The sequence below is a fragment of the Zonotrichia leucophrys genome, chromosome 3 (assembly GCF_028769735.1).
Source record: "Zonotrichia leucophrys gambelii isolate GWCS_2022_RI chromosome 3, RI_Zleu_2.0, whole genome shotgun sequence".
NCBI lineage: Eukaryota > Metazoa > Chordata > Aves > Passeriformes > Passerellidae > Zonotrichia > Zonotrichia leucophrys.
This window is the reverse complement of record NC_088172.1, coordinates 77,486,948-77,503,381: the sequence shown is the minus strand read 5'-3', so window position 1 is coordinate 77,503,381 and position 16,434 is coordinate 77,486,948. Positions and strand designations below refer to the sequence as shown.

At 39.6% G+C, this 16,434-nt stretch overlaps 1 protein-coding gene across 4 annotated transcripts in view; it reads left to right on the top strand.

Annotated features, from left to right (window-relative positions):
• Positions 1-12,555, top strand: part of LRFN2 (leucine rich repeat and fibronectin type III domain containing 2) — a 166,843-nt gene extending 154,288 nt beyond the window's left edge. For all 4 annotated transcript variants that reach the window (XM_064708917.1, XM_064708918.1, XM_064708921.1 and 1 more), the window contains one exon: positions 12,502-12,555. In XM_064708917.1, the coding sequence (XP_064564987.1) occupies positions 12,502-12,544 (43 nt within the window). In that variant the 3' untranslated portion in view covers positions 12,545-12,555. The remainder of the gene's footprint in view (positions 1-12,501) is intronic.
• Positions 12,556-16,434: the final 3,879 nt, after the last annotated feature.

Sequence of the window (16,434 nt, the reverse complement as noted above, 5' to 3'; positions counted from 1 at the left end):
TTTTGGAATGCATGAAAAAGATTTTGTAAAAGGCATTTCACCTCTTTTCCTGTTGTTACATTTGTACAAGTCTATATTACTAGAGTACTCTAAACACTGATCTAAAATCTGCAGACTGAAGAGCTAGCATTTTTAGACTTAGGACCCAACTTTCTGTAGGTTTTTGCTCAGACTGTTTCTCACCAACAGCATTAGCAGATTCAAGAGAGATCCAGTCAAACTTTGTTCGGAACATTTTTCAAACTCTCTGTTTTTCTCACACTTTCTGAGATGAATGACACCTCCAGTGCCAGAATCTACATAATCCAGCTGTCCAGATGGCAGTTCATATTAGCCATTAATGACATGTTGCATTTATGTTGCACTGAAAACTCTTAAAGAAGTTCTTGTAGTGAGTTAGTAATTTTCTTTTCCTTGTTCCACTGTGGTGCACTTAGATATTTTTATTATGTTGCTCCTTCACTCTGAACATGACATCTGGGTTGTTTTTAATTTAGACATTGAGTTCATTTTAAATATTAGTAACATATGCAGCCATGAATTTTCAAAATATATCACATACTTAAAGAAGAATACTCTTTCACATTCTCATATAAAATTAAAAGAAGTAAGCCAACAGATGCCATTTTAAAATCATGGATAGTTGCCAAAGAAGCAAGGTAATAAATTCTAGCAGCTGCATTTATTATGGTTAATCATAATATTAATTCATTTAGCATTAATGAATGAGGCTCAATCCACACCAGCTGATTTGCAAATACTGAGAAAAATTAAACAGGTGCTGGGTAACTACCTTTTGTGCTCATAGTACTTGGGAGGAAGAGGATTCAGGGACTCAGAGATGAGGCAGAGAGCCTCACATTGAGTCAGCAAGTGGCCAGACCTCAGAAAGGGTTAAAGCTACTTATGGGTGGTGATCATCCTTCAGGTGCTACCAGTCACTGCCCTACTGCCGCTATCAACAAAGCAGACCTTTGGAATTATCCTGTGGCTTCCTCTGTACCCCTCTGAGAGCTGCTGAAGTCAGCTCTGTAGTTTGGGCTACATTCTGAATCCATGCCCTAATTGCTAAGGTGCAATTGAGGCCCCAGGGTCCTCCACACACCATCTGACCAATCTCTACCTTGGCTCTGTTTTCCTGTGTGTACCTCACTCAGCACCTCTGGGATGGATTATTCTTCTGTAGTACTGCCATAATACCCTAGTAGTGATTCTTTTTTGCATCACTTCTGAGCACAACTGCACATCCGTGCTTCCTGAAATGATTCATAGATGCCCACCCACTTGGTGCAATAAATATTTTCACTCATCACTGAGGAGCTGAGATAGCTTTGATGGCCTAGCCCTCTTATCTCAGAAGAGAGACAAGGAGAGAACTTCTACACTGAGATGTTTATATGGTGTCTCTCAAGTAAATATGGGGTGGTCTGATGTGCAGCTGCACCAACCATGTTTTATGGGCAAAGGCCAGGTAGTGTAGATAGTAAGGAAAGCAGCAGAGATCAACAGGAGCCTTCAGAAAAGAGAAGTCTGAGATATTAGGGGGGCTAAAGAGTTTAAACTGAGGTCTATGGGAATAATTAAAGGCATCTGCATACACATATGAAACTCCTGTAAGTTCATTTTTGAGGTATTTTATAATAGTGGAACTAGCTTTTTTCCTAAAAATGTATGTCATTGGGTTGAAAGAATAAGATATGATTCTACTCTTAAATTACAGTTAGGCCTGCTAAAAATCCAACCCAAATCCCCAAAACATCATCCTATCATCCTGGACAATATTAAGCAAGATGACAAAATGAAAATTTCTGAAAGTAATGATTATGTGGATTTCATTTGTTGTCTGCTAAGAACCAAATGGTTGTATGAAATGAAAATAAAAGTGTGTGTATGCCTGTGTATGTACATATGCATAGAAAAGCAGACCAGACTATTTCCTTACATTTATATCCTTACAGATTACATGAACCGGAATATATTTCTGGTTTCAAATGTTCTTTCTGAGTTTGCCAGCTGTAGAGAACAGCAAACTTGCCCACTTTTTTTTGAGGAAGATAACACATTTGATATGTCTCCAAACTACACTCTTTACTTGGTTATAATTGGGATTAATTCACTTGTAAAGCAGTGCATAACAAAGAAATGAGAGGTCTCTCTGCCCAAGATGATGTGAGATTGAAAAGGTGGCAGATTTTACTTTGCTAACCTTGTTTAACCCCCAAATCACGGGACTGATCTGCTCTGGCAAGAGAAGAAAATAATATTCCAAATGCCTGCTTGTTTCATTTCTCACTGTTCACCCAGCAAACGGTTGCAAAGGCACATAACAAAACGCAGTCCTTGGAGGTTTCTGAATGAGTGCAATAAATGCAGCAACCTTAATACAGCAAATTTAAGCATTCTTACCCAGAGAGCAATGAATAATTGTACCTGATAGCTAAGAAAATAATTTAGTCTTTGAACAGCTTGAATGTCACATCTGCTTGCAATGTTTTGCGCCCATTAGCCTGTGGGTAACCCACAGTACACCATATGGTGTTCACAGTACCCCCTTCTACCCCTTGCAGCCCATTTCTCTGGAACCTTTTCTCAGTGACTCTCTGTGTTCAGTGTTTGTAAGTGGGCAGTTCTGCATGTGGAATTATCAAGAACCTTTATTAATATCTTGCATATTTCACCTTTAAATTCCCCTAAACATGATTATGATATCCCTCTGAAAACATTAAATTAGGGTTGGTTTTAGGCTGTGGGCCAGATGAAAACCAAATCAGAATGCCTTGAAACTCTTGCTTTCAGTATAGGAATTTTATGTTCTGCAGTATGTTTTTCTTGTCCTAATTAACCACTCCTTAATCCCCAGAGGTACAGCATTCCTTAGCATCAGCTGTCAGAAGGCCCTACTACATGAAACAGTGCCAGATGCTTATTCCCGGTATTACACTTCCAACAGATGGCAAATGTCACAGATATAAATACACATCCAGATACAGATATATCAGCAAGTGCAGGCATTTGTATTCAAGCATATACATCCCCATGCACATGTGTACATGTTGCACTCTTTATCTGCATTGTTTATGATGTACAGGTTTCCTAGCTTGGCGACAAATGAACATTTACATTTTTCATTAAATACTAGTGGAAGAAAGGGGGAGAAAGAGCAGAAACCTCTTCTTTATAAGAAGCAGATTATTTGATAAGCTGCATCTCATCCCAGCTGGGAGACATCAGCACTTCAAATAAAGTTAATTGGTGGTGAAAGGGTTCATTCATTTCCTACGGCCACAGTGAAGTCTCAGCTCCTCTGTTAGGGCATTTATTCAGCTGATGCTCGCACCACATGATGCAGATAAGTCTCCTGTCAATGAGGAATTGTGTTCTGCCACGGGGAGTTACTGTTCTGCATTCACTGAGGACGTTGTGCTTTAGTTAGCTACCTTGCTTCTTGGGATAGGGCAGCATCACATGTTATACTCAGGCACATGAGGCACCCAGACACAAGGCAAGGGAAACTGGTGGGGAAGTTTGAATCAATGGCCTGTACAAGAAGAAAATAACTTTTAAATCCACAAATCTGAGTTTGAAAATAGGAGAGGAAAATGCTCCATTGATTCCCTGTACATTTACAGAGGTGGGCATCAACTTATGGCAAAAGTTGGCCCATAATATTTTTCATGCAATGAGAAATTGAACGGATAGCTTAGATGACACATTTTAAGTTCCTTTTGCGGGACTAGTCTATTTTAAAAGTATCAATACTCCCATCCTCTTCTCTTCAATGAATAATGCAGATTAGTTTAATGCTGGGCTGTTAAACACCACCTATACTATTTATGTGTCAAATCACAAGACAGGTGTCTGAACAGGAAGAAAAGACTGTTGTTTCAGGGAAGCTGTTCCTCTTTGACAGTGCTGTTGGTTCACAGGCATGAAATGCACGATCTGAGAAGGCACAGGCATCATGAAATGCCATCTTTATTCCCTGAGTCTTGATGAGACTTAAAGTAAAATCCAAAGAGTGGATGTGTTAATCTTCCTTCTTATGAACATGAGTCAGAGAAGGGAAAATTCAAGTAATTAGGCTCATAAATGTGATGTGCCATAGACAGAAAAATGGTGTTTATCAAATGGATGACATCCAAGTGTTGCTGCAGCAGGGAGTTACATGCTATCACTTGTGGAACAGTCATGCACAAAGACTGCTGAAGCAGAATCCAAAGAGGATCACTGCACAGGTCACAGCTGAGACATGAGGCATGGAGATGTAGGAACATGGTGGATCCAGCTATTCCATGCCTAATAAATCATTCTAGCCTAGTATCCTGTGATATGACACTAGTTATTTCAGAGAAAGTACCGCTAGGAAAACTTCAGAGAACTCTGTCCCAAAGCCTGATGGGCTGCACATTCTTATCCCCTTCTCCATAAGAAGCAAAGAATTCCTTCCAAAATTCACACCCTAAAAAATAAAGCACAGCAGAATCAAAACTAGGACAAGAAAGAAAAAAGCTCTGGAATAGTTTTCCAGATGAAAAGAGAAAAAGATGAATGTTTCCTCTTCTTTTGGAGTTCCTGCCTTTGAGTCTCTCAAGCTTGACTTTAAAACAAGATAGTTCTTATCATCTGCAACTGGGTTGCCCGAGGGACTTGGAAATGGACAGGTGAGTATTTGTAGAGATGATGAGAATATTACTCTTTTACAAGAAGGATACAGTGCACCTTCTGTGTGCTTCACTGTCATTAAATGCAGACCAAAGTTCTTGGCAACAGAAACAGCAACAACATTAAAACACGTAGCAATTTCATAAAATATGAAACTTTGGGCCATAATGCCAAAAAACTGAAAAACAAACAAACAAACAAAAATCCAGCACCTCAAACAGTGACTTCCTTACCTAGTTTTGAGAAAAAAAGACCAGATATTTGTTCTTGTTTTCAAATATACCTCTGAATGTGCATATAATAAAAAACCTCTGTAGAAAAAAATATTCATCTTCTAAGAGATCATTGCATGCTACCAGGTTGTGTGATAATATCTGGAAATCAGATAAGAAACACTCAATATAGCACCAATTTGACCTTAAGAAACTGGTGTTGCTGAATTTTGGGCCAGTAGGAGTTGATGTCTTTTTTTTTTTTTTTCTTGTTTAATAGAAGGCCATAAATTATGGCTTTCTACTGAAGAAACCCCAGCGGGATTGTGGACCTTTAAAATCAGGTTGTGAGGCCAATTCCAAGCTCAGCAGGTGCATGAAAATGCAAACAGGCCTGAGGCCATTAGTACAAATGCTTTTAACAGCTGCCAGAGAGCCTCAGCTTGCTGTATGGCTGGGCTGCTACACAAGCACATCCAAAATGACTGCACAGACCCAAATGATTGAAATGTAGCTGCCTGTGAAACTCTCAGTGTTGACTAATGGGTAGCACTGGTTAGAAGTCATGAATGCAGATGAGAGCAATACATGTTTGGCTGCAACTTCTGGGCTGCATTTCCCTGAACCTGCTGGGTGCCCAAATCAGAGCATCACTGCTGCTCTGGGCCACCAAAATCTGAGAGATGAAGGCACCCAGGTTGTATTTCGCTTACAAAGACCACTGAGCACATCTGAATAAGATTCAGGAACATTTCCCTCCTTGGGGAATTTAGGTTACAGAACCCTGCAAAAAGTCAGCCCAGAAGGGGAACCCCACTTCTGCTATTTAGATCAGCCTGTAAGAATTTATTTGAAGTGGAAGGAACTTACATCTCTAGCTTGGTCTTCGAGTACTCATCATCTTCTCTCCTAGCCCTCCAGCCCTCTTTCCCATCCCCCAATGAGATTTCATTCCTTCTCTGTTTCCTTTCTTTACTGATTTATAATTTGATTTCATCCAAGAGGCTGTTTTTCATCTGCTGTACACACCAGCCCAGTCAGTGCCATGAAGGAGCTGCACATGACAGGAGAATGAACATGGCTGATGTGATTTCTGGCCATGCTACATTCTCAGTTACTCTGCTGCAACTTTGCTGCTGACTGTACCAACTTACAACTGTAATTGTAATTGATGATTACAATTACAGTTGTTTGAATTATTCACTGTAACAAGCCAACCAAATGTACTGAGATTCTTCATCAGCCACAAACTGAGGACTCAAATTTCTGGAGATGTGCTATCATCTTTTAGTGTTCTCTCAATGGGTTCATGAACTCAGATCAATACTGGGGACCTTGCTATATTTTCACTCCTAAGTAATAATTTGGGGGTGGCCATTTCAGTGAGATTTCTCCAGAAGAAATCATAGAGCAAACAATTGACCATAAATACAGACTAAACAGAGCCCCTAGGTTTATCATGATTCCAGCAGGAAACAAAGCATAGACATTAAGAATATCAAACTGGTGAGCCAGTCTTCAAAGAGCTAAAATATATTACTATGTCAGATATTTTAGATTTGCTATTAATGTCACCATGTTTAAATTGCATCTGGCATTAATATGGATGATACCAGGTGAGGAGCTTCAGAATTAATCTCCAGGACAGGTGACCTGGATTTCATTTTAGTGAAGAGAGGATCTCCTACCCTTCAAGTGCCTTATCCTCTCCTGAATATTTCTGAGTGTCTGCTCTATATGTTTAGTAAGCTAATTGCTGTAAATATTTATTTTATGTAGTTATATAACTTCATTCCCATAAATGTAGAATGCAGTGAGGCATGTTCCCATTACCCATATTATTTGTGGTATATATAGATGGGCCACACTGTTGTTCAGAATGAAATCCCATGCAGATACCATATGTTTTGCAAAATTCACCAAAATAAATATCCAGTCATTCAAGAATTTATACCCTTAAATTTAAACCAGAGTGGGAAAAGAAGAGCTAAATATGAAATTACTATTGACAGAAATATCCACATATGCTTTCTGCTCAAAACTTCAACCCCAAATATTCTGAACAGAGGTAGATCTAAATTCTTCTGTGTCAGCAGTCTTTCCCAAAAGACCATGGGGATATTTTCCCACAGTGATAATAATTTCCCTTGTGTGTTTGTCCCTTGTTATTTTTCACCTGAAGCAAAGCAGCTGATGAAGGAATGATGCTCTCTTTACTACCTCCGTTGGTGACAACCCAGACAGACTCAAAATGTGTGTGGTGTTGGTGTGGTTTGCTCACTCCATGTTGTCTTCAACTCTTAAATATCTTTGTCAATTACTTTTCATGCATATGACTGCATGAGAAATGGTCTTTCTACCACTGCCTGTATTAGGGTACAGTACTCTCACATGAGTACAAGTATTCTTCACTCATTATTTGCTGTTTGTCTTGTCTTCTTCATCACTTCGCCATAGAAAAAATTGTTCTGGTACAGCAAGGGGCTAGAAGTAATAACATTAGTTTTACCACAAATATCTGTATAGGGAATGTAACAGCTGAAATTAGCAATATAATCACAAATCCTAGAATAAAACCTCCTTTTGCAAAAATATCTGAAAATGAGACTAAGATTTGCTATGAAAACACCACAGAAACAAAACAAAATTCGTTGGATGATTTATCTAGAAAATGTAACTCTAAGAGCTTTAACAGTGAGTTAAAATGGAAATTATAATGTTTCCTGAACTGTGCTGCATCTATATTCAGAGCAAGAAAATGAGCTGAGAAGCTGATGTGAGGTTATAGCATGTAGTTTGCAACCCAATACTGTACAATTTCTAAAAGGGTTGTGAAATTCCTGAAGGAGAAATGCAATTACCAGAAGTGGGATTAACTAATATTAGTTAATCAAATTTGAAAGACATTTTCTTAATGTCTTTTATGGAAGGGAAAAGGAAGGTAATGTATTCAAATGAGTTTTGAAATAAATAAATTATTTTTTAAAAGGCTGAGAGTGGATTTGCGATCCAGACCTAATACTCAGTTTGCTCCTAGTATCCAGATTATAGGAGATTATCACAGATCAATCCCCTCTAACAGAAAAGAGCCTTTTAAACCACCTCAGCATTGCCCTTATTAGGAATGAAGGAGAGAGGCTCCTTCCATGGGAGGGAAAAGAAGCCCTTAATTCATGTCTTGTCAGAAGAAAGGCACTTGCTTCAGCACTGAGCCAGGTTAGTTATGGCCCTAATTTACACAGCAGAATGTCTTCCTGGAGGAAGGGACGACACCTTTAAGTAATAATGAACAAGTGTGCATCGACAGAATAATAATCACAGATTGAAAAGGTTACAGCAGAGAAGGTGGTAAAGCTAAGTGCCTGCTTTAATTCCACTGGGTGCCATAATATCAGGACTCGGGAGCTGCACTTACAATATAAAATAACATTAGTGTGGCAATTAGGACTTAATGGTTTGTGGAGAGAAGTCTGCAAGACTTTATAAAAACATCTAAATTAGTCTGTATTCAAGTTTTACATCACTCACACTTTTTTTCTGACTGTATTGCCCTCTCCCTCAAAGGCAGAGTTCTTTTAAAATACTGGGAAGAAATGCTAGAGGAACTGGGGACACTTCTCAGTTTGTATATATGCATATAATCTGAATTTCAATTATTCAAATTGAATAATTCTTTCAATTTATTCAAATTAAAGAATCTGGCCTGGGGTGCCTGAATAAAATTGCTGACCTACAGCAAATGTTCATTTGCTCCAGTAAGCAAAGAAAAAAACAAATCAGTAGATATTGACCTGGTGTCCTGGTCACTAAATTTTGACCTATCTTAAGGTGCATACATCCTACAGCACTTAGAGAAATACTAATCCAATGAGACCTTTTTGAGTGAATTCATACCCCACACATTTTGTTTGGACCTTCTGCTTGTCTCAGAAGGAAGAAGTCACCCAGATTTGCAGGAGATAATCTACAATTTTTAAAATTCTGCTGAATTCTGAATTCTGTCACCAGAATAGCAGGGTATCAATGACCTGCAGTGCTGGTCTTGCAGAAACCCTTAGAGAGCATGTGGAAATTTCTCCATGTATGTGGGATAAGAAGCAGGCAAAAAACAGGGCTCTGTTTTTTGAAGTCACCCACATGGCACCAGATTTTTGACTTCTCTGAAAATACGTTTCTTCAATAGTTTTCATATATGACTTTCTTTCAGGCATCAGTCAATGGCTGACTGACTGTATAAATCTCAGGCACCGAAAGTACACAAAGCAATTGTCTCCATTCCTGTCTCACCATCACACAGTTCTGAAGCTGTCTGAAAACTGAATTTACACATAGTTCTCTGATCATGGGTGGCAACAGTTGATTTCCTCAAATTTACAGTAAGAACTGACAGAAATGAAGCATGTCCTTGGCTCTTCATTGATCTCTCTTCCCTTTTCTTTCACACACATACAAATTTTCTGTTTCAATTTATTGTGTATCTTATCTCTGGTAGATATGTTTATATGACTGTATATTCTCTGCCTGAAACTGAAGGCTCAGACACCACATAGGTCTGCATTGATCCAGGTACTGGCAGTGCAACTATTCTCTTCCTTCCAGAGGAGATTTCAAACCACTACTTTCCTTCTAGGATAGGCTTTTTGTAGGTTTGTTGTGAAAGAAAAGAGTACATGCAGGGTTTTGATTGCTGTCTTTCAATAAGTCTGTGAAAATGTACAGGCAATTTGGAAAAAAAAAACAAAACACTCCTGAAAAATTCTTTACTGTGAAGTAAAGACACAGAAACAGGTTGTCCAGAGAAGCTTGTACATATCTACATCCATGCACACATCTGTCTAAAAATGCTGTCAGAATTTCAGAGACAGACACAGAATTTTCATTTTTCTCACCAAAAAAAAGTAAAATGGCAAAGCTTACAGAAAGGGACTGTTCCAAATAGAGAGGCTAGATGCAAAGACACTGTACAAGCAGCTGTTTGTCTCTAGTGCTGATCATGATATTAATTCCTTACTGAAAATCAGGGACTCTACTCACTTCACTTAATTTCCCGCTCTTTTCAAAGGAGAAGAACTTCAGACACTGCCCCTTTAGGTATGGTTTCTTTCTTCATTTCTGTGATAACTGGACACATAAAAAGCATCAAGAATTAGGATTAGAATTTTGCTGCAAGACCTGTGTGAATCAGGGAAATGAGAATACAGCAAGATGAGGCAGGGTAAGCAAACTTATCTTCTTACAGGTGCAGGATTGGTTTACGTGATCTTCCCATGTTTTTCTTCCCTTCCCCACTGTGGAGCAGAAGAGTAAAATTAAACTTAATAGGAATAAATGTATTACTTTGGTGTTGGGTTTCTAAGCTTATCCCTACCTGATGCATTGGAATTTGAATATTTAATTACTGAGTTTATCCTTTTGTCAAATACATTTTTTAATGTAATATTCTGCTCTTCTTTCTGCCTGATGTGTGGGGAATGTGTATATGCTCATGTCTATATACTGCCAATGTGTCCTTTTAAGCAGATAAAAGCAGGAAGGATTTATGTATTAAATACCAACATATTTTTTTAATAGCTGACCTTACAGTGATTAATGACCAAAACCACAAACTACCCTGATTTCAGATTCAAATCTTATCTCTTTTGAACACAATCACCCCATAAACTTGTAGCATTAACAGACCACATGCAAAATCACATGTTAAATGAAAAAAAGCAAATAGTTTTTCATAGAAAAGAGAGTCTACTTCAATTAGTGCAGACAGTGACCTTGAAATTTTTAGTATATTTTAATTTTATGAGCCATTCAAATATTGGATTGATGGAGACAGAATAAGTATCCAGTCTGAATCCACTAATGAGGCTGATTTCTGGCTGAAAACATTTTGGTAAAAGAGTTCTATGTTTCATTTAGGTAAATAATGATGTGATCTGCAACTGCTTTTGCTGGCATGAAAATTCTGAGGCCTGTCACTCTGTGTGCTTCAAGGCAAAGTATGGATCCAAAGTCAGTGATTTTTATCGTGACACTGCTATATTTGGTATCTTTCATAAAGGTCCTATACTTAAATTATTTTGACAGATTGTCAGCTTTCATTAAAAAAAAAAGTTTTTAGCCCTCCGGACTATGGAAAAAAACCTCTTGACTAAATTTAAAGATCAGAATGTAATTCAAATGCCTTTTCTTTTTTTATTTTAACGCCATAATATCTTGTGATTGGATTGTGATGAGCCTGGCTCACGATTTTTTGAAAACTTAAGGCCTTCCGTCCTGTGTGTCAGACTGGGTCAGAAGGAAACCACATCCTTTCACCCTTCTGACTAAAGCCTGTTGACTTTGTCCTTTACAACACCTGGCAGAGCTGACAGCCTGCTATAGGACACTCAAGCTGGAGATTCCATGAGACCCACTAGAGAAGTCAGCCCTTCTCAGGCCCTACTAGGGACACCCACTGTCAGCTACAAACCTAGGGTTTGTCTTACCCAATTCTTCAAGAGGAAAACAGCAATTTAAGTTCTCACTGCCAGCTGGAGGTGTCTCAGCTGAGCATCACACACTGCACCTCAGCTCCCTGTGTCCCTGGGGGCTCCAGCCCGGTGCGCTAAGCCGCTCACAGGATAGCAGCCCTCCTCCACACCTCCAGCTCACCGGATTTTGAGGGACAGAATGAGGTTTAAGGTTAACTACCTGCTTCCAGAAGATTACAAATAATTAAATAAGGCAGGCATGTGAAAAGATTCTGAGGACTCCTGCAGGGGGACACAGCACGGGAGCCTCCTGCCCCTCTGGTGGCACAGGTGGGTGGGGATTGCCAGGCTGGCATGGGGACAGCCGGGCTGCTGCTGCAGGTGGCCACATGCACAGCTCCCTGAGCCATCTGCTCTGAATTAGATTGGATTAGACACAGAGCACAGACAAATCCCTTCCTGCTGCTTGTGTGAGATAGATTTATCCCATGTGAAATATGGCTGCGAGGAAGGGGTTACCTTTCTCACTTGCTAAGGAAAGGCAGTGAACAAGGAGAGAGTCTACAGCCAGATAAAATAAACAGCACCCCTAAATGAGAGATGACACTTTGGCAGGAAGTCTTTTTTTTTTATAACCCCAGCACAAAGGAAAAAAAAAAATCAGGACAGGTACCAAAAACTGCATGCAGGATTCTCTGAAGGCAAGAAAAGACCCAGGTAGGCAAAGAAGTCAGTACAAATAGCACTGGATTCATAATTGTTTTAGAGACAGCGAGGACATAAGAGGAATGGACAAATCTGAGGCAAAATGTCCTTAAGCACCATTTACATCACAGCTCCAAAGACAAAATTCATTTTATTCTTGACTTTCCTAGGTGGCTTTCTTGCCATGGGAGCAACAAAATAAACAAAAAAGAGCTGCAGAGCAAGTCTGTCATTAGTATTTCAAGAGCCTGTACTTTTTATCCAGTTCCTATTAGTTTGCTTACTTTCTGCACACATACTGCTCCCTGAGAGGCTGTCCTGAACGCAATGGTCATGACCCATCATGGCTGTGTAGCCCTGTGGGTTTGTGAGGCACTAATTGTGCTTACTTATGCTTTTTCCACCTATATAATGGCCCTTTGGCAGAGCTAATATTTGCTTCTTTCTTTTCCAAACAGCTTCTGGTTCTGCCTTACAAATGCCCCTTTTCCTTGTGAATGAAGCACACTGGAAAACATAAGGGAACAATGGAACAAAGATGACAGTCTCTAGCTTCAAGAAACTAAACAAGAAACAGTTCCAAATGAAATCAAGCCCTGTACCTGCCTCCCTAAACCAAATACAGAGTAGGGTGCACTTTTCCATGTTACTCGCACCCACAGTTCAACTCTTTTAAAATGAAAGCTGTCCTTGCCTTTATAATGCTTGGGAGCAAAGAAGGGGGAACAGTGAACCCAGTGCCATGCAAGAGACTGAAGCAAGGCTGGAATAACAGCAAATAAAAAGGAAGAGAAACACTACAGCAAAGGCAGAGACTACAGGTTCTGAATATGTCATAAGAAGAAGGAAAAATGCCTTCTCTTTCCAGATCCTGTGTAAAAATAGACCTTCGTCAGAGAGTTTAACACTGTTATATCAGGAAACTAGAAGGATTTACACAGTATCAAACAAATTTTGAGATATAATCCTGAACTCTTTTACAATAGGAAAAATTAGAATCAATTAAAACCAATGGAATTTTCCCAGACCTATATAAGTTACATTGTCTAGGACTGAAAGAGAGTATTTTTTGCCATTTCTAGTCAGAAATTACTGATAAATAAAATAAAAAATATTTATGTGAGTAGGCTATTCCTCATGAGGCATATTATTTTTTGCATAATATTTCAGGAAAATACTGCAAAACTGTCCTGAAAGGACATTTCAGCTCCTTTTCAGAAATAAAAGGCATAATTTTCCATTAAAACAGGTGTTTTCTTCCATTATGAAATGAAAAAATACAACTCAACAATGCAAAATAAATTGAAGAATGGTTTTCTTTTTCTACCAGTTGGAAATGAATGCTATTTTCAGTATTAAATTTTCATAGAACAAGAAATCTATTTCCTATGAAGTACTAATAAAGACAAGTATATGACTAATCAATCTTATTTGTTTCAATGCCATCGTCTTTGACATAAAGAAATGCTGTACTTCCAAAAGCTCTAATTTTTTATGTCCCTTAAGACTATATCAGCCACATGACAGTTTTGGCAGTGTACTGTGTTATGTGGTTTGATTATGCAGCAAAATTTAATAGAATTTTCATGTTTAGCATATGTTTTGGTTAGTCCACACATTGATTGAACAGCTCTGTACATAATTATATAATTAATTAATAATATAATTAAACAATTTACATGTTGTGCAGGTAAATCCTTTAAGTACCATATTCAGATGTTATAGTCTTTTTGATAGGCATAATCTTCTATCTTACCTCTGAATGGGATCCAGTAGTGGTACAGCACAGGTTTCCCTGCACATTACTGGAACACAACTTATTTAACTGTATTACTTGATGAAGTTTGGGGAAAATGCTGTTGCCAAATTCCGGACAAATTCTTTGAATAATCCTGAAAAGATGACCGAAATATTCCTGGATTCTGTTCACACTTGACCACTTTACTTCTAAACCAATCTACAAAATTTTTCAGAAAATTTCCCATATTTTAGGGAAGAAGTGAACAATTTGCTTGTTGTGATCCTTTCATTTCCAAATGACCCCAAGATCATATGTTAAGTGGTACAAGTGAGAGGTCAAATGAGATTGCTTACAGAATACAGCAGACATCACACTGGATTAGAAAAAATGTCAGCCTAGCTTGCTGTATCATCTCTGACAATTTTAGCAGCGGGCTCACAGGTGTTCTGTGACTGTAAGCCAAATGTAACCCTCTTCCTTGGCCCAACAGGACTTACAAACCTGGCTGAGGTCTCCATGTACTGGGCTCTCCATGTACAAGGTTTTGTTGGGGAGGAACTTCATGGGCAGCTTCTGTAAGAAGCTCCTAGAAGATTCTCCCATCGCTGACAGAGCCAAGCCTGCCAGCTCCAAGATGGAATCACCACTGGCCAAGGCCAAGCCCATTAGCACCACCAGTAGCATCTCTGGGATAACAGATTTTAGAGGGCAGGTAAAAACTGGGCAATTGCAGCCAGACCCTGTGGGAAGCCCACACTGGAGCAGGTTCCAGGCAGGACCCATGGAAGAGGAGCCCACACTGGAGCAGGTTTGTTGACAGAACTTGTGAGCCCATAAGGAACCCATACTTGAGGACTTGTTCCCAAAGACTGAACCATGTGGAAGGGACCCATTCTGGGGTAGTTCATGAAGAACTGTAGCCTATGGGAAGGACTGAGGTTTGGATAAGTTTGTGGAGCGCTGTCTCCAGTGGATGGTATCACACAGGAAGAGTGTGAGGAGTCCTCCCCCTGAGGAGGAAGGAGCATCAGAGAAAATATGTGATGAACTGACATTCCCTGTTCCCCTGGGCAGCTGCAGGAGGAGGAGGCAGAAAAAATCGTGAGTAAAATTAAGATCTGGAAGAAGAGAGGAGTGGGAGGAAGGTGTTTTAAGATTCAGTTTTATTTTTCGTTGCCCTTCTCTGATTTGGTTGGTAATAAATTTCCCCCTACTCATATCTCCTTTGCCTGTGACAGTAACTGCTTAGTGGTCTCTCTACCTGCCCTTCTTTCAACCCACGAGCCTAAAATTTGTATTTTCTGTCGTCTGCCCAGTTGAGGAGAGGTGATAGACCAGCTTTAGTGGGCACGTGGCATCCAGCCAGGATGACCCCTTCACACACCAGTGAACAGCTCACTGAAGTTTATTTACAACATTAAAAACAAGTCCACACATGCAGGTCTTTCTGGTGGATGCACAGAAGAAAATTAATGGAAGATCAGTTTGTCTCTTCGATTTAGCTCTGCTTACCACTGATACTGGAAGTTTCTGTGGTCTGCTGCTAATTCTTTTAACTGGCACTTCATAATTACATGGTCATACATCTGTTATTTAAGACAGGTGGTTGTCCTTAATGGCTCTTAATAAAATTAAGACACCCCCTTCTGGAGGTATTACTTATTTAGTAATCTCATGATATCTCTGTAATATTTTTGATTCACTCCCTCTGATCCAACTGTTCCTGCCAATGCTGACTGCCATGTGGCAAAACAGTACCGTTGTCGCTTCCAATTACGCTGGCAGGAGCTGAGCCAAGGGCTGTGGGCCTAATGAGGTGTACCCAACCAGGAGCAAAATGCAGTTCCACTTCTATTCCCTGGGTGACAACTATTTTGTGAGAGCAATCCATACCTGGTTACCTTCAGAAGTGGAAATAAACATGCGCGCATAATTGCGGTGTGATCTCCTGCCCTGCCAGGGTGGGGAGGGAATTGGGCAGCCACGAGAAGCATGGGACAATCCACAGGCCGAGCCATTGAACATGTTCTGCTGCTGTGATAGCAGCATCTGTCTTGGCTAGTTAATACTCTCGTTTGTAGCAAACAAGAAGGGGCATTAGGCTTGCTTCTGCAGGTGTGAAAAGCAATCAAAACCTCCCACTGACTTGAGGGAGAGAGCACAAGCAGGCGCTTTGCAAGGACACAGTGCTGCTGAGTGCTCTTTAGATAAGGCTACAGCAAGAGCTCTGTTAGGAAAACAGACAATAAAGAGAAGCAGAGCACTTAGGCTGGGATTAATTTTACCTACTTTAACCATCTAAAACTTTAGTACCTTACATAGATTATTCATTTAAAGTCTCTCTGCAAAGGAGGCATGCAGTTCAAGAGGCTGATTAATCCTTTCTGCTCCATCAGCAGTATATAGGGGTGTCTTTTACAGAATTAGGGTGATATAGTCTCCCATAAACAGGTCACAAACTCTCTGGATGGCCACCAGCAACAAAGATAGTTAAATCCTTTGGAGATGACCTGCAATCTGACTTTAGTTAACAAGCAGAATATTATGCTTTCCATTGCCTTTAACTGGATATATATTAGTCCACAGTAGCCAAGGAATAAAATCATACTCTCAGAGGACCTGGTAGGACTATTTTATGCAAAAAAATTGT